This window comes from Saccoglossus kowalevskii, chromosome 3 (genome assembly GCF_978046115.1).
Source record: "Saccoglossus kowalevskii chromosome 3, keSacKowa6.1, whole genome shotgun sequence".
In the NCBI taxonomy this organism is placed as follows: domain Eukaryota; kingdom Metazoa; phylum Hemichordata; class Enteropneusta; family Harrimaniidae; genus Saccoglossus; species Saccoglossus kowalevskii.
In genome coordinates, this window is record NC_140643.1 from 28,825,196 (window position 1) to 28,849,813 (window position 24,618).

Consider the following 24,618-nt stretch of genomic DNA (forward strand, 5'->3'; position numbering starts at 1 on the left):
TAATCTGTTTACGCAATTGTTAACATCATAAACATAGTAATTAATATACACAAAATTACCAGAATCAAATTTCAAATTTATTAAAGCATGTACAAACTAGAAAGGCAAATGGTGACAGCACTTGTGTTGGTGAAGGAGCGAAGTTGAGGTGTTCTTATAGGAGCTTTGGTTATATGACATTGACAAAAAAAGACTTCTAAATACTAAAGAATGCATTTTAACTATAATTAGTTGAGATATTGAGGCTCAACACTGGATTGCCTTGAGGTGTTCTTATAGGAGCTTTGGTTATATGACATTGACAAAAAAAGACTTCTAAATACTAAAGAATGCATTTTAACTATAATTAGTTGAGATATTGAGGCTCAACACTGGATTGCCTTCTCTATCAAATATGGCCTATTGGAGTTCAGCTGTTGCCTTTGGTTTTTGTTTTCCATCAGCCTCGTATTGGCAGAATGATATGTTAACTTTTTTAGCCAGTCCGATGCGGGGTACGATGGTCATTCGTAAGCAGTTTATCGAATCGAATGATTTAATCTGTTTACGCAATTGTTAACATCATAAACATAGTAATTAATATACACAAAATTACCAGAATCAAATTTCAAATTTATTAAAGCATGTACAAACTAGAAAGGCAAATGGTGACAGCACTTGTGTTGGTGAAGGAGCGAAGTTGAGGTGTTCTTATAGGAGCTTTGGTTATATGACATTGACACAAAAAGACTTCTAAATACTAAAGAATGCATTTTAACTATAATTAGTTGAGATATTGAGGCTCAACACTGGATTGCCTTCTCTATCAAATATGGCCTATTGGAGTTCAGCTGTTGCCTTTGGTTTTTGTTTTCCATCAGCCTCGTATTGGCAGAATGATATGTTAACTTTTTATGCCAGTCCGATGCGGGGTACGATGGTCATTCGTAAGCAGTTTTTCGAACCGTAGAACACCTAATGTGTGTAACACTGTCACATTCTCAGAGCTCAAAGCTGGGCGTACTATTCAATGGATCCCCTTCTTTCGGGGTACCACCAGAAGATTGTCACATGGTTGACGTGAAAGTATGACATTGTTGGTGGTTTGAACTAGAAGAATTGGAATGGTACCACCAGAAGATTGTCACATATAAACGTTTGAACGAATAACCAAAGGATGGTCCCTGAGTGATTTCACCAGGATAAGGTCTCTGCTTGACTGTGTAACTTATTATTGTTAACGTGTATATTGCTTGCACGTTTTTGATACTTTTTAAAACCAAAATTTTCCAAATAATTGAGGACAACAAAAAGTACACCATCATTCACAATATATAATTTGTTCAGCCACAAGACTGCAATTTGAGATACGGTATAATATCTCAGCCATAGGAACCTATGGTAAAAGCATTATAATACTACCAAAATGGCCACAACAATCATTTTCTCGAAAATTAGGCTGGTAACCCCTAACTATTTTTAAGTGAATATCCTTATATTGGAGTACAAATTATTGGAAAATTAGTATTTGCATTCATGAGTAGGATTCTTTTTTAAGATGGGTAGATGAATGGAGGTAATACAGTAATACACGTCGCTTTTACATGACGCTCACTTTCTTGAAATTGTTGACACAATACATACACTAAGAAATGGCTAGTTGGACCTCTTAATAGATCATCTTCCGTTCACTGCCAGATATCCTCTGTTAATCATGAAATCGAACGTAAAAACAGGAGAAACAAAAGCCATGGCGTCGTAATGACGTCAAAATATTTCATCATGGGATTCGACAAACACGGATTTTTTTTTTCGGTATTTCCATGATTAATAATGTGCTATGCACCTTTTGTGGTAGACGTTCGGTCCGCGCCTTTCTCGCATTACACGAGATCTCGCATCGCAGTAAACAAAAAATCACGTAACTGCATACAGTTAGTACTAATGGGGACGCGTTGAATAATAGGTTCACCATTCATGTATTATTCAGGGGGGAGAAGTAGGCATATTTCATTCAATTAATTATAGAGAGTCACATTTGTTTAAGTATTGTACTTTCGACACCCCCTGAAATTTCTGTCCAGGCCATTAATTAAAAGATATTATTATACATCTGTCACCGTAACGCCATAAGTTACAGCGTGTCGTAATTGTGCGGTATTTTACGGGGTATTTTCATCCTATCATATTAAGAAATGCGAATTCCAAATATGGAATGATTACTCACGTAAGCGTCCTCTAGGGTTTGACCGGATTACAAAGAAGTTCGCTGATTCTGTTCTAAACCTTTTAGATTTCGGCATTTCTATGATGTATCCTTGGTAGGAAAAGATGTTACTTGATAAAGAAATGTTCGAATATAAATGAATAAATAAATACGTGAAATGTCCTTATTTTGAAGCCTTTTGTCATAGCACAAAATCACCACTACAGACAAAACAGGTTTGTCATTATTTTACTCCACACTTGACAAAACATTTTTGTCCCCGACTCACATACTCAGTGAGTACGCCCTCAGCGTTTATTTTTCACGATTTTGAAATTATTGTTTCGCTGATACAGTTTAACGATCCGTATTTTACCCTGTAGCTCTTTCCTAATAATAAAAATCTGACACTTTTGATTTGCATGTAATACATGTTTAAAAAAATGAATTCATTTACAAATACTATAAAAGCCATTTTTCTTTGGAAATACATGTATGTACGAAAAATATACTTTCCTTTTTTTTTTATAATTATCCTTACCATTGACTACAATTAGCTGTGACGTCGTCGGACTGAGGGTTGTCCTCTTTTCTCGTACTTGAGAGAACCGTCATTTGACAAGCCCCTGTGTTTTGGTGGAAGGGGGTAGCCCAATGTAAATGAACTACGAAGAACTACGTAGTTGTTTACGTACGAGGTCATTAGTTCAACAGGAAACGTGTTGTGAGCATGCGCAGTAACATCAGCTTGTTTACAAGGACGTGTACGTCGATGTCAACAACAGTCTTTCCAAGAACTGTATTAAGATTATGATGCATTTCCGATCACTTCGCCTAACCTGGCCTGATCATCAATCATGAGTATGAGATACGCACCACGACAAGCTTGATTATCCCATGCATTTGTGCAAGGTAAGGGTGATATAATATTTCCATTTTATTAATCGTGCTCTTCATGCTTAGGAAAATCAAAACTGGGAAATCTCGAGGTCCTGGTGCTATCTCAAACCCTTCATTACTAATAATAACCAGCTTGAAGAAACTTTTTAACCAGATTCTATCAAACAATGTGTTTCCAACACCAGCTACCTTGTCCCATTACATAAAAGTGGAGACAAATAGAAGCATTATAGAGGCACTTTAAAACTCTATATCAAAACTTCTCAACTATTTTTAGATAATCAAAATTATATGAAAAATACACAGTACACGGTTTTTGATAAAAAAACAACAAAAAAACAAAAACAAAAAACATCGTACCACAGATAGTATTTTCTTTTTAAAATCAATAATGAAAAAATAAATAATCTAATGGTTGCTTTGTTAATCTACTCATGGAAGATAGGACTCCTTCTACCCTGCAGGATCTGCGCAAGGCTTTTGATAGTGTTTTGCGAGATGGCATGCCATACAAATTACTGAAGGGTGGGAGTAACAGGAATAGTGTTCAGATCTATGTATTGTGTTACCAAATACTTGTATGCAATCAAAACTGTTCATGGTTGCACCAATTCATTCTCATCATTTTATCCATTCAACATTCTTTCTGGCAATATTATTTCTAATCTGGTTTGTAATTTCTCACATTATTTTGATAATGTTATAAAAATAATATTTTATTTTATTTTATTTTATTTTATTTTATTTTATTTTATTTTATTTTATTTTATTCTATTCTATTCTATTCTATTCTATTCTATTCTATTCTATTCTATTCTATTCTATTCTATTCTATTCTATTCTATTCTATTCTATTCTATTCTATTTTCTGTTCTATTCTATTCTGTTCTATTTTATTAGCTATAATATGTACCTATAATTAGAGTTCTTCAGAACACTGAGAAAAGAGCCCATTGGCTAATACCAACTATAATAGGCTAATGAGACCAGTACCCATTTTCCCTAGTTTTCTTTGAGTTCAGGAGACTAAGTACTAGAAAATAGAACTCATAAAGGTCGTCAAGATCTCCTGAGAGAGCTACGTGACTTGTTTTTGTCTTCCAAATACCAGTCTTCCATTCCTTACCGTATCACGTCTACTGTTTAAAATGCTCAGCAGGTCAGCAGAACATGATGAGGGTAGGGAATGAAACACTAACACTTTAGAGGGGGGGGGGGGTCTGGGGGAAGTTGCATGGCTTTTTGACTCAACAAGATTACCAAAACCATGTGAGAATAGGATTTATTGTTAACAACCCAAGATACATAATAGATCATAGAAACAAATGAACATCTAGATCTCATTGAAAGCAAGAAAGCCAGGAGGCATATCCCCTTATTAGATCAGTAGATGTTGACAGTGGATAACGGGGTAGATGGTTGATCCAGTCACTATTGTCCCACAGGTTGTTGTATAAATACATGTACCCTCTTGTCACACTGCCTGGAACTGGGACATGACTGACTGGTGCAATAATACATGCTTCCGTTGTAAAAAGTAAAACTTAATATGCCATGTAAAGCGATGTACTACCATAGTTGTTTCACTCCTTCAAGTGGTTTAAAATGAAGCGTTATTAAATCGTATATTTTTTCAAGTTGCATGCATAGGCATTCTTATGAAATGATTGACATGTACATGTAAAGTCAGTTTCACACTAAACATAGTGATATACATGTCAGCATAGTTAGAGCTCATAATCAGTATGGGAAGGAAATCATTGTTTGCCTGTATGTGTAACAGCAGTCACATGCAGGGGTTTTTCTAGAAAAAAAACTGCAAGAGGGAGCACTGCAATTTTGTGGCACCACCAAGTGGGGGAAATAGGGTTCTCCCTACCAGGGTGGGGAATTTTTGATAATTCTAAGTTAAAATGAAGCATTCTATGGCTTCCTTGGGGCCAAAATTACTATCAGACAGGTCACAGTTGAAGACTGTGGCCACATGTGATCCCTGGTCAATCAGAATTTTATGCTCGCCAGGCTAAGGGGTGGATGGCCATGGCATGAGGGCGCTGCGTCCCTGTTCCCTGACATGCATGGTGTAATAACAATAACTCATCATACACTTGTAATAGTGACTGAAGGTTTATTTAAAAAAAAAACACTATCACCACTTAGATGTCAGTGCATCAATGGGTATTTGATTCATATGAACGTTTTCGTTAAATCAAATTTTTCTGGCATTGTGACACTTGGAGTTAGTCGTGTGATCAAAAGACCTGATGTTATTTATTCATAGAGCTGAGTGATACTCGGTTCATGGATAATGCTAGTCCATGTACTTCACTCGTATCAAACAGCTCTCTGACAAACTGATATCATTTGGCAATCCCATAGCATGTTAGTCATATTCCACCCGGGCAGTTGCAGTGATGGCAGTAGCTTATAGGGAAATGGGACATTGAAATACATCAGAAATAACTCTGCGACTTTCTTTAAATTCTCAAAATCATAAAATTGTATTTGCTTGCATTCCAAATAATTTCAATATTGTGTATTTACAGAGACCGAGTTACAGTAGACTATCAAGACTAAGAGTCACCAGAATTATTCAACATGGTACATGTAGCAGCCATATTAATATACATAGCTGTCTTAGAAACACAATATTCTGCAACTGGTCAAGGTAAACCACATATTTGAATATCGTTTCTGTTCACTGCAAAATCCTGTGTTATTTGTGAAATCGAACATAATAACAGGACAAACAAACGTCATAGCATTGTAGTGGCATCAAAACATTGCATAGGATTCGACAAATGCGAAAATAGTTTTGAGTGTTTTCAGGCTTATTAATATATAGTATGCGATACAAATTAATTTTGATGAAATAAGGATATCTCAGTGCCATGTTCCTTTCATTGATCTAATAAAAAATATATTCAAGTACAAAATCAAATTATTTGAGACATTCAGTTCATCTATGACCCAATACACAAGATCTCACAATGAACGGGAAAATTACCTACACAGTAATGTAATAGAATACACCCAATATAAACAGCAACATCTGAACTGTACAAGTCAGTCATTTCAAATATGTTACGAAAAAGCTGCGAACAGGTGTTATACATTAAATTTATACCTTAATTTACTGTTACCGCTTTTAGAGTATGATGTATGTGCCACTGACTACGACTGCTCAAACCGCCAAGGCTACTGCCATTATGACGCATTGAAAAAAGCCTATGTTTGCAAGTGTTACTATGGATACTACGGCAGGAAGTGTGAAAATAAAGGCACATCCATTTCGGAACCAATCACCAATGACTATAAAAGTAAGTACCGGTATATTTCACTTGTATTTCATATAGTTCCTTAATTAGATTTAATTGTGTACAACCATAATGATCACAATCATATAAGCTGTAAACAAGCATATTTCATGACTTATATTATTACATGTATTATTATTATTATTTTCACTTTCAGACAATGATGCATGTATCACAGACAGTGATTGCACAAATCGCCAAGGTTATTGCCATTATGATGAATCAAATGGTACCTATGTTTGCAGGTGTTACTATGGATACTACGGCAGAAAGTGTGAATATTGTTACTGGTTTGAATCGTCATGTAATGATAATGATGATGATGATGTAATCACTTCCATTCCACAAACAACCAATGACTATAGAAGTAATTAGTATTTTTTACATTTTTTTAATTTGATGCAATTTAAAATATTAAACAAATTAATTGCAAGTAATATTGAAATATAGAAAGTACATTTTTGTCTGTAGACTTAAACAGAATGCGGCCATCATATATTTTCATTTTCTTTTCATTTTAGTTTGCCATAGAAATTATTGCGGTGACCATGGCGCCTGTTATTATACCTCTGAGGATCTCTGGTGTGTTTGTGATGAAGGCTACCAAGGAGAATATTGTCGAGACCGCATACAAATTGTTAACATCGCAAAACTAAAAAGAGACAAGATGGCAACATTAATAACAGTGTACAGTCTAACTAGTGTAGTTGTACTGGTGTGTGTCATAGTTATACTTTGTAAGGTTTTTAATACATGGGACAGTGGATGCAGGAGAAAATCTGAACAAACACATAGAGGTACTCAAATTCTTGAATTTGTATTAATTATTATACATCTGTCAACGTAATGCCTTAAGTTACAGTGTGCCGTAATTTTGCAGTATTGCACTTGGTATTTTCATCCTACCATATTAGGAAACGTGAATTCAAAATATCAAATGATTACGCATGTTAGCGTCCTCTAATAATAAAAACAAAAAAACATGGCTACCCCAGGTTTGACCGGACTCCGCACAAAGAAGTTCGCTAAATCTGTTCTAAACATTTTGGATTTCAACATTTCCATACGCAGAAGTCGATGTGACCACATACTATCTGAGTGCATACTTTGCAGTATCCTCGTAATAACCTCATAACATGCAAATAATTTACGTATGTCAAAATCATTGCGTTGTTAATGATATGTATCTCTTTGTTTTAACTTTATTGCAGATACTACTTTTGAAGGTGTAGATCTTAGCCATGAACCTGGGACATGGCTATCAAATGAAAATAATTTAAGCAATGCAAGTTTACAGCGTTCTAATCACAATGCCAGTGATAGTGGAGATATTTTGATGCAGATTACTCCGGGTCATAGTTCAGATCAGCTTGCTGGACAGCACGATTCAGAACAGACCTCAGAACTGCATGGTATGCAACAGCCCACCGCTCCATTTCCATTAGCTGCAAGTCCTAATTCAGGGTATCAATATGACGATTTACCGCCATCTTACATGGACGTATCACAAGCCACATATCCTGAACATGCACCAACCCCTGAAAGAGATCAGCATGGTTCGATGGGTAACACTCATGCTAGTGAATCCCCAACTGCACCAACCATGGATCAACCAGTCCCAGATTCACCACCTCCAAACTATGAATCCGTGATCGGAATGCGAACCATTGACAATGAAACTGATAGTAACTTACTACCAACGAACACTGATGTTACTAACGGTAATTACAGGTCCACTGCAGAGCATTATGTTTGAACAATTTAAAAGAATAAAACTATTAGTATCTCATTTTTATTTTCAGTATTTAATATAATAAAGACTTTTCACATTTTGTTTTTTTCTCAACCGTCTCTAATTTATGTCACTTTTGGATCAATGTAGCTATTTTTTTCTTCTAAATTTAAGAAGTTGTATCTAAATCTCATGATGTGTTGTGCTGCCCTCTACAGCTGTAAGATGTTTAAATTCTCAAGAACTTCATAAGAATTTTTCATCCAATAGCATTTATTGTATACTTTACCATTAAAATATGAAATATTTCAACGAGAGATGCACCTCTGTCATTTACATTAACATTAATTTTTGGACACTGGTAATAAAAATAAAAAAAATGTTTAGTTCTAACAAAATGGATTTTCAGTGCCTTTCGTTTGTTGCCTCCCTATAGAAATCTGAACTGACATATTTTAATGATCTATTAAATAAATTAAATTTTTGCTTTTAATGGAACAAATACTGTATTCAAAACATGAACAGCATTAGATTTTATTTGCATTAATAATTGAGGCATATGAACAATATAAATCACTTTCCATTGCACGAGAGAAATTTTTTTACAAATTACGCTAGTCAGGGAAGAATGCAGAATTTGTAGCTGTGAAGATTTTATTTTGAATCTTTAAAGACGATATTAAAGTCGCAATGAATTTCTTCTGTATGAAAACCCAGAACATTCTTAAATCATGATAATGATACTAATGAAAATATAGCTGTTTAAAGCGCAGTGGTCGTCGCGCAGCGCGTGTTTGAATTTCATGTAAATAAACAATGTATTTTACATGCGTTGTATACGTTGCTATGAGTCCCATATCGAGCAGGATGCGACACGACGACTGTCACCCTTTAAAGTGCCTGTGCAATGCCAACCCTCACGTTTCCCATTTTAGACCTGTGTCCCACTGAAATTGATTTTTTTGCTGAAAATGATTACTTGTGTCCAAGTAAATTTGGGATATTTCTTGTGTTGTAGCCACGCCCACCTATTCTGAAACGGTCGACTGTTTCCGGAGTGTGCCACCAAATGACAAAATGTGGTGATATATAGACACAGAATATGACTTAGTGATATATTGTATAGACACTGAATATGACTTGGTGATGTATTGCATAGACACAGAATATGACTTGGTGATATATTGTTTGGACACAGAATATGACTTGGTGATATATTGTATAGACACACAATATGACTTGGTGATATATTGTACAGACACAGAATATGACTTGGTGATATATTGTATAGACACAGAATATGACTTGGTGATATATTGTATAGACACAGAATATGACTTGGTGATATATTGTATAAACACAGAATATGACTTGGTGATATATTGTATAGACACAGAATATGACTTGGTGATATATTGTACAAACACAGAATATGACTTGGTGATATATTGTATAGACACAGAATATGACTTGGTGATATATTGTATAGACACAGAATATTACTTGGTGATATATTGTACAGACACAGAATATGACTTGGTGATATATTGTATAGACACAGAATATGACTTGGTGATATATTGTATAGACACAGAATATGACTTGGTGATATATTGTATAAACACAGAATATGACTTGGTGATATATTGTATAGACACAGAATATGACTTGGTGATATATTGTATAGACACAGAATATGACTTGGTGATATATTGTATAGACACAGAATATGACTTGGTGATATATTGTATAGACACAGAATATGACTTGGTGATATATTGTATAGACACAGAATATGACTTGGTGATATATTGTATAGACACAGAATATGACTTGGTGATATATTGTATAGACACAGAATATGACTTGGTGATATATTGTATAGACACAGAATATGACTTGGTGATATATTGTATAGACACAGAATATGACTTGGTGATATATTGTATAGACACAGAATATGACTTGATGATATATTGCATAGACAAAGAATATGACTTGGTGATATATTGCATAGACACAGAATATGACTTGGGTGATATATTGTACAAACACAGAATATGACTTGGTGATATATTGTATAAACACAGAATATGACCTGGTGATGTATTGCATAGACACAGAATATGACTTGGTGATATATTGTATAGACACAGAATATTACGTGGTGATGTATTTATAGACACTGAATATGACTTGGTGATATATTGTATAGACACAGAATATGACTTGGTGATATATTGTATAGACACAGAATATGACTTGGTGATGTATTGTATAGACACAGAATATGACGTGGTGATGTATTGTAAAGACACAGAATATGACTTGGTGATATATTGTATAGACACAGAATATGACGTGGTGATGTATTGTATAGACACTGAATATAACTTGGTGATATATTGTATAGACACAGAATATGACTTGGTGATATATTGTATAGACACAGAATATGACTTGGTGATATATTGTATAGACACAGAATATGACTTGGTGATATATTATATAGACACAGAATATGACTTGGTGATATATTATATAGACGCAGAATATGACTATATATCTACAACATTAATAATTTTTGAATGTATATATATATGCAGACTATTTTCATTTCTTTACATGTCTCCTTTCGTCAAAAATATTTAACTGAAGGTTTTGTAGAGAACGACAATCCTCGACATTTTTTTTTTTTTCATGTATAATGAGCTAATGGGTAAATACAATACTCTCATTTTTATAATTATTTATAAATTTTACAAGTCAAACTGAAACAGTTGGTTTCTATTGGCTGATTAAATATCACTGGAACTTTGCCGTCGATGGGCACTGTGCTCATTGATTGACTGGATGCATTCAACCATTGGAATTCATAGATATATATTTTGTATACGTCACTATGAGTCCCATATATGAAACAGGACGCGGCGCGACGACCACCGCCCTTTACATAGTGAGGCAGACTACAACACTGCCATCTCGTGTTGGAAAAATACAACTTCTTGTTTTTATGACGAACATTGAAGGCAATTTTTAAAAATTGACTCCACCATTTTCTTGTTTATTCATCGAAACAGCGCCATCAAATGTAAAACTGGACTGCTTTTCAAATTATTGGCTTCATTTGACAATCCTGTGACAAAAGAACATAGTGCGCTGCAGATCTCGTCCCAACGTAAACGGTTGCATCACGTGGTCTGCGAACTTGCCAAGATGGCGGACAACGACGCTGAAGAGCGTTTTGAAGAGGACCAGGAGATTTGGAACGCAAATAGCCTATTTCGCCAAGCTGTAGAAAACATCCTGTCAGTTACGCATGCATATCGAACCCTTACGGATATTGATGGTTTTACCAAAAGGTACATCGCCGTGATTGCCAAGGTACGGTTAAAGAAAATCAAACGTTTTACGCTCGATTGGTTAGAGGTCAAGTGAGCCAGTGAAACTCATTTAACGGACGAACCTGACCTGTTCTTTTACAATTCTCATTTGCTAGCGACGGTTCTCCTTAAGTATTGCAATAAAGCAAACCTGGTTCAAATCTTGCGACACTCGACTGATAACACTTGACCACGGTGATTGTGTACAGTGCTTTGTTGTTATTGTTACACGTGGTTATTATGTATTTGAACGGGAATCGCCGGAGATCGCGTACTTGCACGTAATATTTCAGCCTGGTCACGTGGTTAAGATGGTAATCCGTTGGCGCCATCTTGAAGGTGGGCGGGGCGGTATCCCTAGATATGCCAATAAGATTATTCAGCTGACTTGTAGTATTTTACACGATTGCATATACCCTGATGATCATTGTAGTCGGACCTTTGTATTCGTGTGCACTGTAGTCATTTGCACACCCTACATTGTAGGGGTTCCAGAGCTGGGATAGGACCAAATAAAACAAAAGTGTGTGTAGTTTGGATAACCCAACCCCAGGGGCACTTGCAACAGGAATTTGTTAGGCTATAAGTTAGGCTTATATAAACCCAGTATACTATAGAAAACCGTGAAGTACATACAACTTCGGTACAGACGATTGCTGTACACTGTATTTACTGAATTTAAATATCACTGAGAGATAGTTATACCTACAATTAACAATAAAATGTCGTCTCGCAGAGAAAGAGATAAAAACGACTATTTGCTCTGTGTCTGACTTTTGTTATTGTGATCCTAAATTACTGCCATAGTACATATATTCAGTGTGTAATACTTGATGTGTAAGATCACCAGCTTGTTGTGTAAAATTAGATTTCTGATGAACTTTTATCATGATAGTTTGGAGTGAAACAAGACTTCTTGTTTTCTGAGTATAAACCTTATTCTTAATTGGCTATGCATGTTGCAATGTAATGTTGCTATACCAACTGTTTAATAATCGCGGAAATAAAATAGAATCACTATTTATTTGTCAGAAATGTACTCCTTATTTGATTGATCTTGACTACTATTTAATTTTTATTTATTTTTTAAAAACAAATGCCCATTTCAGTGCAATATAAACCAAAAAAACCAAAACAAATCTGTTGGCAGGCATTTCACTAGCACTTTAAGTTCACAAATTTTGCAAGAAAACAAAGAGTTCTATTGTTATTTTACATGTTCATATGAATTAGCAGAAATATCTATACTGAGATAAATAATAAATTTTGTACAGGTTAACCTTACCACTCCCATAAGTAACTTTGATAAATTAATTAATTGGTACCCCTTCCCCACCTCTTTGTATACATTTAAAATCCGTATGTGTATATTCCTTTGTATCCTGCCTTAATCTAGGCTCCAAGGCTTGGGTTGGTTTATTATATTAACAGCTGATGCAATGAACAATACATGATGGCTAGCTAGCTAGCTGGCTGACACTATAAATTTAATTTCATCTTTGAAACAAGGAAATTAATTCTAATTTGACACTGTGCATTTGTCACTAAAAAGGAAAATTCATTTGCTATATATTTGCTTACAATTTTGGAAAACCCCAGAATAACTAATTCTGCTTCCATTGAGAATTCACGGGTCTGCTTAAAACATACCATAAAAACTCAATCAATTCGGCCACTCAAATAATTCGATTCAAATTAGCAGTTCGTCCAGTGAGGAAATCGCCCGATTTTTCCCGTCACTCTCTCAACAAAGGTGTTGTTTTACACATGCACGTAAATGCGATGTAAAGCAATTAGAATATCCACCAGATCACCAGATGTGCAGTCATAGACTCGTGTCAACCGTGGCTGTTTAAGGGACATATAAATGACATTCTGTGTCATTACAAATTACCCAGTACATCAGTTGTAAATAATCGCAAAATAAAAAAATCATTGTGATGCACAAACTATTCACGACGAACAATTATTTTAAGTCGTTGCTAGCAATCACTAACAAAACGAAGCCTTATGGGTCTGGCAAACCACTGAATTCAGGCCGACACTCGACATGCAAATTTTATTGTATGTGGAATGTCCAACAAGTCGATACAAAGTCGACATTTTGTAGCGTTTTTATTGGACAGAGTTTTGTTTACACTGTCACGCAGCCAGCGTGTCAAGATGTCTTTTTGACAGTGATGTTTGAAACCTTGTCTTGCAACCTTTTTAATTTTAATTGGGTGAAAAAATGGGGTCGTGATATAGAAGCCATTTCAGTAGCAGCGCATGGTCCCGGCAATACGGCAGATAAGACAACGAGATGTGTGAATCTCGGGACTAATCATTTCGGTATTGTACATCAGACTGAGTACTGACTGATGAAGGCTAATAAAATGCTTTACTTATTCATTTGCTATAAAATCTCTAGTTTAGGTGTAATTTTTCAAATATTTCAATCTTTCCTGAAGCTTAAGTTAAGAGTCTAATTTAGGTTTTTAGTAGTCACTGACGTCTATTCAAGAGTACAATGTTTATTGTGGCTCGCGTGAATTGGGTAACTCGTCAAACCTGTGTTAACGACCACCTGTGCAGAGCGGCCACCTGCTCATAGCGACAGCCTTAGTACAGTCCCTTCGCAATTTACATGTTAAAGACACTGGATATAGCGACCACCTGTCCAAAGCGACCAGCGACCACCCTATTGTAGACCTATTCACCCTTTAACCTTTGTATAACGACCACCAACATTTCCATCAGACGGTCTCAGCAAAAAGACAATAGCTACTTGCTAATCGCTAACAGGAAAGTGGCCATATGTTACGTTCAGATTACAGAGTACGCATTCTTTAGGGCTAATAGACAGGGGTGACCATCGCAAATTGGTTTGTGAAGTTGCGAAAAAGTAAAAAAAAAAGTTGAATATCATCTGAAAGTAACTTCTGTAGACTGGAAAGATTTTAATAACAAATTAAAACAAAGTTTGAAATGAAAAACTAGCTTGTATCCGATCGGTACTATACTATCGTTCCCCAGCCGGCCAGCATCACTTCTGTGGACTGTCTCGCACATGAAGAGCAAATTCCTCCATCTCGAAAACAAGAAAAATTAACCAGTTTTATTAAATGAGAGATGTTTTATTTACCTTGTCGACATGAAATATCCAAACAAAATAATAAAACATTTGTTTATTTCGTTTTCATCGCGGGATTGCAAAATCCGACTTATTTAAGCCGCCATGTTGTTTGTTGTTGATCGTTATAAATTATGCTAATGAAGCTAGCGCATGGGCAAAACGTATTGTTACTGAGGGGTCATCTCGGGGTTATTCTCAACGAAAGATGTTTTTTATTTTGATGCTCTTTTTTTTATAAACGAGAAAATTCGTTTCGTTTGGGCAGTTTTGACACGTCGATGCTTGCAACAAAAAACTGTATAACTGCGTGAACGATCATCATGTTTCATTTCCAGTTCGTTTGACTTACTGATTCAACACCGAGAGTTGGAGCAATTGTTATGAATTTGGTAAATTTTGTTTATTACCAATGCTTCTTCATTTTTAATGCTTGTTTGTTTGTTTTTTCAAACACGGCAATTTTGGTTTCAGTGATTGTACATGATATAATTTGTAGTAAAAAGGTAAAGCTGTGTAATTATCCAGATGAAAATAAGTGACTTTTATTAAAAGAGATCTATTCATTGTACAATGTGTAGGTTTGTTTTTATGCTTTGCTTATGATCTCCCTTAAAATATCCGCCCTAATTTATATTCATGGTTGAATAAATAAATTAGACCACCTCCACCTGTCTGTAAAGGACAGTTTGCCTCAGTCCACTGACTGTCCTTTATAGACAGGTTTGATTGTAGTATGTACTTTCAGAAATACTTCTCCGGGATGAACAGGTTAATTAGTCCCTGGGCGCGCATAGTCTGAAAAATGGGGACTTGTAATTTTGCCTATGTGCATCCATTTGCAGTTTTAGGGTCATATCTCTGACATGCTTTGATCAATCACATTCAAACTTTACACGTACATCACACATAATATCATATATAAACACATGTATTTGTTTCATGATCATATTCAAGATGGCTGAATTGTGGCCATTTTAGTGCTAAAAATTTTTCGAAATCAACAAGTGTGTGTGCGATTTGATTCACGTATGATTGACATATGATTGGCGTACAATAGATGTAAGATTGAAATACTTATAATTTACACAAATGTTTATATATAGCAATATTTTTGTGTAGAAAGATAGAGGTTAACCAATTTTTTTGGTGAAAATCATGGTTATAAATAGTCACAGTCTCGCTCACATTGGAAGTGTAGATATAAAATAGAAATAGAAATACACGAAATACGCAAAAATATGTTTAAAAGAACATGAATAACATGTAAAAAAAAATATAGTCTCAAATTATCACCACTCATTGGTAAAAAACTAAAATATTTGAAACAAGGACATTGACGATGTTTTTATTTATATTCTTTGCCCTTTGACCTTCTGTGCATTTGTAGACAAGTCAAACAACTGTCATGCACATTATGAAAGTATTTATAACCTTGATGCTTGTGAAAAACACTAAATTGATTCCTATTTTCTCGCAAAAAAATATTGTTAAATTGGCGCAAATTGCTATATACATTTGCGTGAACTATAGGTAGGTATTCCAATGGGAGTATCAATTGTATGTCCATTGTATTCCAATCGTACATGAATCGAACTGTACGCTGTCTTCACACTAAAAATCCTGCATTTCTGCCATTCCAGAACTGGATCTCAGTCGTGCATGGGACATATTATGTTCAAACTGTGTATGTCCATTAAATATAATGGGTCCTCATCATTTTTTTTTTCAGATTTGAATCAAAATGGCTGACTGATGGCCATTTTGTTTTTAACAAAATGCTGTTTTTGGAGCCATATTATCAACATTGCTGGACTGATTATGTTCAAACTTTACACATATATCATGTAATACATTTGCACATGCATCTGTTTTAAAATCTGATTCAAAATGGCCGATTGTCATTTTCATGCTAGAAGTGCATTATGAATGTCATGGACAAAATAAAGGAAAGAGTGACACAAATAAAGTGGTTCCACTTTGTATCATGTCTGTCACATGCGTGTAAATAATTATTTGGAACCAATGTAGACATTCACTAAAAACTGGACGGGGACTTGTCATTGACAATGACTTGTTTCATTCAAACTTTGTATTGGGGGGGGGGGGTCATGCTATGCTAGTTTCTTATAATCACTACATTTTGTCAGTGTATGTGCTTCCAGTCATACTGCATGCAGGTGATGCATGGAGCCCTTTTGGTAGGGATGTGACTTGTATTGAACACTGAGATTGACTACCAGTAATACCAAGTTACAATTGTACATTGTCAATGCTTGTGTGATTCATTATTTCAACCTTGATAGTTTGGGCCTTTTGAATGCTAGAGTGAGGCTCATGGATATGCAAATTAGGCAGACTGGCTGAGAAGCAACCTATTAAACCAAAGCCCTTCTTATTTTGTGTATTTCATTGCGTTACTGTATAAGAGTTTATTATTTGTTGAAGTATGGAATGTATTGTTTCACTCACAAGCCACTGAATTTACAATAATTCATTATAACTTGATGAAATCGGATAAAATTAATTCCTGTGAATAGTTCTTTTTCTACAGTATCTGCTTAGTATTCTATTTAACCCTTGAGCTCCAAATTTTTTTCTCTAAATGGGGTAAATTTGTTCAAATCTTATCTTGATCTTAATTTTGGGCCAAACAGACCAGATGGGACATTGCTTCTAGTTTTTGATCAAAAAATTTGAAATTTTTGTCAACAATTCCTGTCGAAAAGTGCAGACTATGAAAGGAACTGTTTTGCGGATGGTGCCAAAAGTTGACTTGATGCTTGGTTAAAATTTGTATTGCTGTATGCATTATCCAACATTCCATTGGCTAGTAACAGTTCACATGTGATGTTGAGGGATTGTGATTCCAGCTCAAATAATTGTGAATTTAAGTCAAATCTGACAAATTTTGTTGTTATACTGTATCACAATTATATTAATATTTGATTCAGAGTCGATTCTATCCACAATGGGATTTTGTGAAAAGATTTATTTATCAGGGATTTTTTTAAACAAGGGAACAGGGGCGCAGCGCCCTCATGCCATGGCCATGCACCCCTTACACTGGGGAGCAGATCCCCCGTCAATCATAAAATTCTGATTGACCAGGGATCAACTGTGACAAGTCTGATTTTGGACCCAAGGAAGCCATAGAATGCTCCATTTTAACTTAGAATTATCAAAAACTCCACACCCTGGTAGGGAGAACCCTATCTCCTGCACTTGGTGGTTAAACAAGGGAACAAGGGCGTGGTGCCCTCATGCCATGGCCATGCACCCCTTACACTGCGGAGCAGATCCCCCGTCAATCATAAAATTCTGATTGACCAGGGATCAACTGTGACAAGTCTGATTTTGGACCCAAGGAAGCCATAGAATGCTCCATTTTAACTTAGAATTATCAAAAACTCCACACCCTGGTAGGGAGAACCCTATCTCCTGCACTTGGTGGTGCCGCTGAATTTCAGTGCTCCCTCTTGCAGTTTTTTTCTAAAAACAAAAACCTGTTTATGTACAAGTCAGAATCAAACAATATTTGTCTTGTTGTGAATTTGGTTGAATTCTTTCACTATATCTTTATTTTCTTGTTTAGGAATTTTATACATGTCCCCCAGTGTCTGTGAGTCAGCAGTTTTACCTTGGCAACCACATCATATTTAATCTACTAGAGCTTTCTGATAAACTGGACAATGATTGTCAACAGTATAGAGCACTTATACCGGAACTGGTTGAGTAAGTACATGTACATTTCTGTCTTTTTTTGTTCTCTAATAAGTTTCATCAAGGATTTGTTGTCCCCCCATGTCATGTAGTACTGATCGGGCATATAGTGGTTACCAGTGTCTGTACAGTATCATATCTATAAGAAATTCCACACTCTTCATTTTGAAATTTGGTATGTGGTGCTCCATACAGATCTGGTGGAAATAGGTGTCAATTGTATGCGTATTTTATGCATATATTAATGCAGAGTGATGACAATTTATACACTGTTCTTCTCCAAATTTAAACACACGTGCACTCATCATTTTGAAACTTGGTATGCATGATGTCATACTGTTCCGGTGTATATTGCATGCTGGTGCATATATCAACAAGTAGATCATTTTCTGTATACTGCAAGATTCTGCGTTATAGTATTATAGAAATTGAATCTAAATAAAGGACAAACAAAGTTCATAGTGTCTTAGTGGTTTCAGCACATCACATGGGATTCAACAAGTGCGAAAGTGTTTCTGGGTATTTCCCCTATTTTTATTTCTATACACATTGTGATGAAGTCATGGTATCTCAACGTTATATTGCCCTCTAAAAGATTGTCACTGAACTATAAAAAAGAGAAGTTAAAAATCAATTCATTTGAATTTAGCGACAGAAGTTTTTCATGCATTACGCGAGATGAACGGGAAAATCCCCTAGTATTACAAAATTTATGAAAACTAATAATTTAAATTCAACACTTGCCTAGCATGATGATCTTACAGTTCTGGTGCATTGATTTGCAAAGGCTATAATAGTTTTCCTATGTTATAAATTATAGCCTTGAATATGGGTGCCCTCTAAACTCCAAGTTCATACTCTCCTATTGGTCAGAGTGAATTTGGTTTGACACATGTCAAAATTTGCATATCACCATACATGGGTATGAAAATATTCTTATCTTAAAAGTACTTGGTCTTGATATTTACCCCAGTCATTTGCATTGAGTTCCAAAACATTGTTATGTAGATTTGTTGTGTTTCAATTTTCAATGAATCCTAGATTGCCAAGTGATAGTTACTGTAAAATATTTTATTTTAGCTGGATTTAATTTTCGCTAAATAGACTTTTTTTTGGTGTTTTGTATGGAATTTATTTTCACTGATTTTTGACAGGTTTATAGGAAAAAAGGTATATTCGCTGGATTTTATTTTCGCTGAATCATTCCTTCAGCGAAAATAGTGAAAATTAATTCCAAGCGAAAATAAAGTATTCCACAGTATTCATCTTAAACAATTGTCAAAAATATTAATTTCTTTTCCCACGTTATTTGCAGTTATATTGAAAAGCTAATACTGCATGAAGGGTATGAAATCCTCTTGCCTGAATCAAGTAAAACTTACCTATGTGACCTATATATGAAGGCTGATAAAACGTATCATAGTATTGTTGGGGACAGATTTAAAGTATGTGCTGACCTGGTGATGTCTGCCTGGACTAATCCTGCGCTTGTTAAAATAGTCTCTGGAATACCGGTTATGGAGGAAGAAGGTAACTATAGCAACTGCATGTAAAACACTAAAAATGAAGTTGTTTTTTTCTGACTCTGTCGGTCATTCATGACTCGTTTCTTTCACTCTACAGCATTCGGATTTGTGTCTCAAGAAGGACCGCGACTAATGTCACAAAGAATTAAAATGTTGACTGCCAATGACCTCATTGAGGAAGCCCTTCATCTTGCCAAATGCTGCGCTGATCATCCTAAACTAGGAAAGGATGGTATATTTTTTCGAATGGCCGTTTACCTTATGTGTAAACAGCAGTATTGGCAGTCTGTGAAACATGAGGTAAGTGTTTTATCTACGACAGGTAACTAGTCTTTTGTTAAAGTTGCATGATATGTGGTTGCTATAGCAACCAGGATGTAAATGTTGTTTACTGTTGTAACTGTTGACGTAATATACATTCATTATAAATTCCCATATACACTGCAGCTAGGCAAATTTTTTTACAATCGTTTTTTCACATTCCACGTACTCAAAAATTACACTAAATTCATACAGGGACTATGTCATTGACAATGACTTGTTTGTCATATGTGTAGCAGTTAATTTGGGAATTCTACAGAACTTGTTTTGAATTGTTTGTTTTTTCTCATAGTTGGACAGCAAATCGTGCTGCGAAATTTTGGATTTGGTGAAGATTTTTCGAAATGTAGATCTTAGTGGTGCTGCCGTACATATTAGCACACTAGCTCTCTTGATGTACTGGGAACGAAAAAAACCCTGTGACTGTGTTCAAGATCTGTCAACAGTGTGGTTTGACGCTCAGATAAACCACTGCAAGGAGGACCACACAGAAATAAAAGACCGCGTGTCCTGTCTCATCGAGATCTGCAAAACCTATAAGAAAAGCGTAGTGTGTGATTTTGTAAGAAGTATCATTTCCTGTTTACCGTTAAGTGTAAGTATGTTATGTTATACTTGTATCCTCTTGTTTTGGCAAGCATTTTTGCATTAACTATAACATTACATTTTATATGCATTGTGTTCATCACCTTAAAATATTTAATAAATGAAAGACTGTTTTTACAGTTACACGCAGTGTGCCCTCTAAGTCGATACAGCGTGCCACTGACCCATGAAGATTTGCTGTGACAGAAAATAGTTCAATGATATAGTGATCTTGAACACAAATCTCACTATACTTGTAATTTTGTAAAATTAAGTTGACATTTTATAGACAAAATAAGTAAATACAAAAGAAATCAGGGGCCACGATTCACATGCAAATTTATTTTGTTCTTGAAGACTCGAGCTGACTCAACTTGATTTGAGATTTCATTTTGACTCAGGAATTCTACAAAATTAGTCTTGTTAGAGGGCACACTAGTTCTACGTATATTTTATAAGCTTTATTCAACTTTAATTAATTTGTCAGGAGCAGATATATTGCTTAGAAGATGAATGGAGGTGGTTTGTCATTTGTAATAGTTGCACCAACTTATGTATTTCAATGATTATTTGTCTCCCCTCGAGTCTCGGACCCATATTTTCATTCAAGATGCAGAACGTTGAAAATTGGGGAAACTTATACACATTGTTGAGGGGTGGGGGGAGGGTTGAATACATGACCCTGTGGAACAAATCTGTTCATTCAATGCAGTGGTTTACTGATTCAATTCAAGATGGCTGACTGGCGTTAAAAATGACTTGTTAGTTTTGTTTTTTCATTGGGACACATGCACAAAATAATGTACCAGACATGTAATCAAAACATGAAATACTACTGTAAATAATTTTGAGCTTATTAACATTAAAAAACCTGAAATTAGCAGGTCGGGGTACTGGAAACTAAGAATTTATTTGTTGGCCTCATCACATCACAATCTGTTGTTGACTCTTTCAAATAACAGAAATACGACTTTTCAAACGACTTGTAAACTCAATCTACATGTAATTAAATATTCAAAATGAGCAAAAAAGTGGAAAAGGTATGCTGACCAAGTCCTAAAATTTAACACATCTGAATATAGTATAGTACTTTTTAGTCAAAACATCATTATAATCACAAGAACCGGCGCGGCAATTAAATCAAATAATTTGACCTTTGCACATATTTAATGCAAAATGCCCTCAATGGCAAGAAATACAACATTTTTGTTTATATTGATGCAATTACAAACAGGGATGTGAAGACTAAACTTTGCTGACATTTCATCAATAGTATTACCTAAATTGGGGCGTTCTATGTCAACTACATTCATTTCCACATCTTACAAGTGTAATACAGTTTAATAAATAGACACTGTTCACATGTAGCAAATTTCAGAAGGACACAGTTATATGTTCATTCACTCACCAAACTTTATATTGAAAAAATCCATAAAATTTGTTATATAAAACAAGGCTTGTGGCTAAAAATGCATTTATTCCAAGACATGTCCAGATATTAAAGGGCCACAGTCGTAGCGTTGCGTCTTGTTCGATATGGGACTCGTAGCAACGTATACATTGTTTATTTACATGAAATTCAAACACGTGCTGCGTGACGACCACCGCGCTTTAACATAACAAGATGTCACAGTATTCAATATTTGATACATAATCAATATGTAGTCATCGTTAAATGCAATTTAATTTGAATTAAAGCATCATGACTTGTTAATTTTGATTACAGATGGAGTATTTTGTTTTAAAATAATGTCGTTCCTGGAGCCCTATTTCTGACATGCTTTGGTTCATTGGCTGATCATGTTCAAACTTGATATATTCCTCAAACTTGAGAACTCATGAAGAGTTCATGAAGACTATGTAATGCAATTACTGGTTGTCTCAAAACGAGACACAAATGTCATCAACATCTTGTTATAAGTGCTGTAGTTTTAGATTGGATGCATAATTGCTCATACTAAAGTTGTAAATTTCCATTTTTGTTTGATTTTGCAGCTTCTAAAAGAGGTGACGGAAGTTGTTGCTGAACTGTGTCTTAGCACAGTTAGGGAACTCAATGTTCGAGACAGTCAAATGAACCGATGGCAGAAGAGGAGAAGCAACCAAGACGTTATCAAGATTCTCAACACGTTGTTTCAACAGATAGATTTGGATCTATTTAAGGATAGCGCTATGACGTACTACATGCTTCATCCAGAAATGGAATCATTTAATTGGTTGAAACAGATTTATAGTACTTCTGCGGAAGAGCTGGGTCTTTCTGATGAGCAAGCTATCTGGCCTGTGCTGCCATCCACAATGCGAGCTAAGTTAGTGCACTGCTTTAGGAATTTGAGACCCATCACTGTCAGTCCGTACAACATGTGGGATAAAGATATAGAAAAACAGCTACTGTCACTGTTGGATATTCAGGGAACTCAGATCAGTCAAGGAAATAAATCTAAACCGAAAACCGTGAAAGGTAAAAACAGTTCAAGGGGTAGAAAGTCCAAGGGTGAACCTAGCGGATGTCAGAGGACCATGCTGCTTCAAGGAAGCTACGAGAAGAATAAGTCACGTAAATCTGGTTTGCCCAATGGCTCTACAAGTAGTGGCAGATCTTCTGTTGATGCAGATGTTGTAGTCCATGATGCGAAGTCTTCTGATGATGAAACAATCTGTGACTATGACTATGCACCAAGCGACATTGTAGTTGTTGATGGCGATGACGATCTTAGCAGCCAAAATCACAGTTCTGTTACTACTGAGACTTCTGTTGCTGCTGAGAATTCATCTATATCAGAGCCAAAGACATTTTTAAAATCAATAAGCAATGCTAACTTGACAGATTCAGGAGTTGATATGTTTACTCAAACGTCTAGCACTGAACAAGCTTCTCAAACAAAATCAGACAATCAACAATGGCAAGAAGTTTTAACAGATACTGATGACAAAACCTTGCATTGTGAAGAGAAATTTTTAGAAATAGATGATCTTGATAATCACTGTGAAACTCAAAAGTTGGAATTACCTGTTCTTGCTGCTGATGATGTTACTGTCAATTTGCCAGGTGAATTGTCTGTCGAGAGAGATCAAATTCTTGCAGAGGTTACAAATGAAATTCTACATAGTGCATTGACCTGTTCTCGCAAAGATGCATCCAACATAGATATGTTTCTCTCTGATAAAACATGTGAAGATGGGGAGATGGTTATAGTTGATAAGAAAGTCAAAGCATCTGAAACAAACTATGAACTTGCAGATGCATCTCAATGTGAGGAAATATCTTCAGGGAAAGTATGTTCAATCTCCAACTCTTCCGTTAAATCCATGAATGACACAGAAGCGCATTTAAATATTCATGACGATACACATCAAGACATTACATGTCATGAACCAGAATTAAAAATTGGAAAAAATCTTTGTATAGTTGATGAAGTGAAAGAAAACTCTGGCAGTATGATGGAAGTTGGGGAGATAAATGTTGTTGATTCTGCTCATAATGTTATTGATGTGGAACACTTGCAGCCTGGGGAATATAATGATGCGTTGTCAGGGTTACAAGTTCTGAGAACTGAGAGCAATGTTGATGATGTAAATTTCATTGTTAGTGATGTCTGTGAAAAGGGGCATCAAGTGTCATTACACTCATCAAACATTGACAGGCAGCCTCTAGAAGCAGAACAGTCATCGAACAATGATAAGAGACATTCCAAATATTCTGTTGTTGCACGTACTTTTATTGCTGAGAGCTCCTCGGACAATGCTGGTAATTTTCATGCACCACGACGTCACAAGGATGGTAATAACAATGTTAACAGAGGTACTCGTGTGACAGAATCTAGTCCCGAAGAA

The 24,618-nt window shown here is 35.5% G+C and overlaps 1 protein-coding gene across 1 annotated transcript; it reads left to right on the forward strand.

The window, feature by feature from the left end:
- The first annotated feature begins 2,931 nt into the window (after nt 1-2,931).
- On the forward strand, nt 2,932-8,234 carry LOC100370233 (uncharacterized). The gene is made up of 6 exons (XM_006822487.3): nt 2,932-3,097; nt 5,632-5,753; nt 6,238-6,405; nt 6,560-6,769; nt 6,924-7,199; nt 7,614-8,234. Exons 2-6 carry the CDS (start codon nt 5,684-5,686, stop codon nt 8,156-8,158), a joined length of 1,269 nt encoding a protein of 422 aa, XP_006822550.1. The 5' UTR covers nt 2,932-3,097; nt 5,632-5,683; the 3' UTR covers nt 8,159-8,234.
- Nucleotides 8,235-24,618: the final 16,384 nt, after the last annotated feature.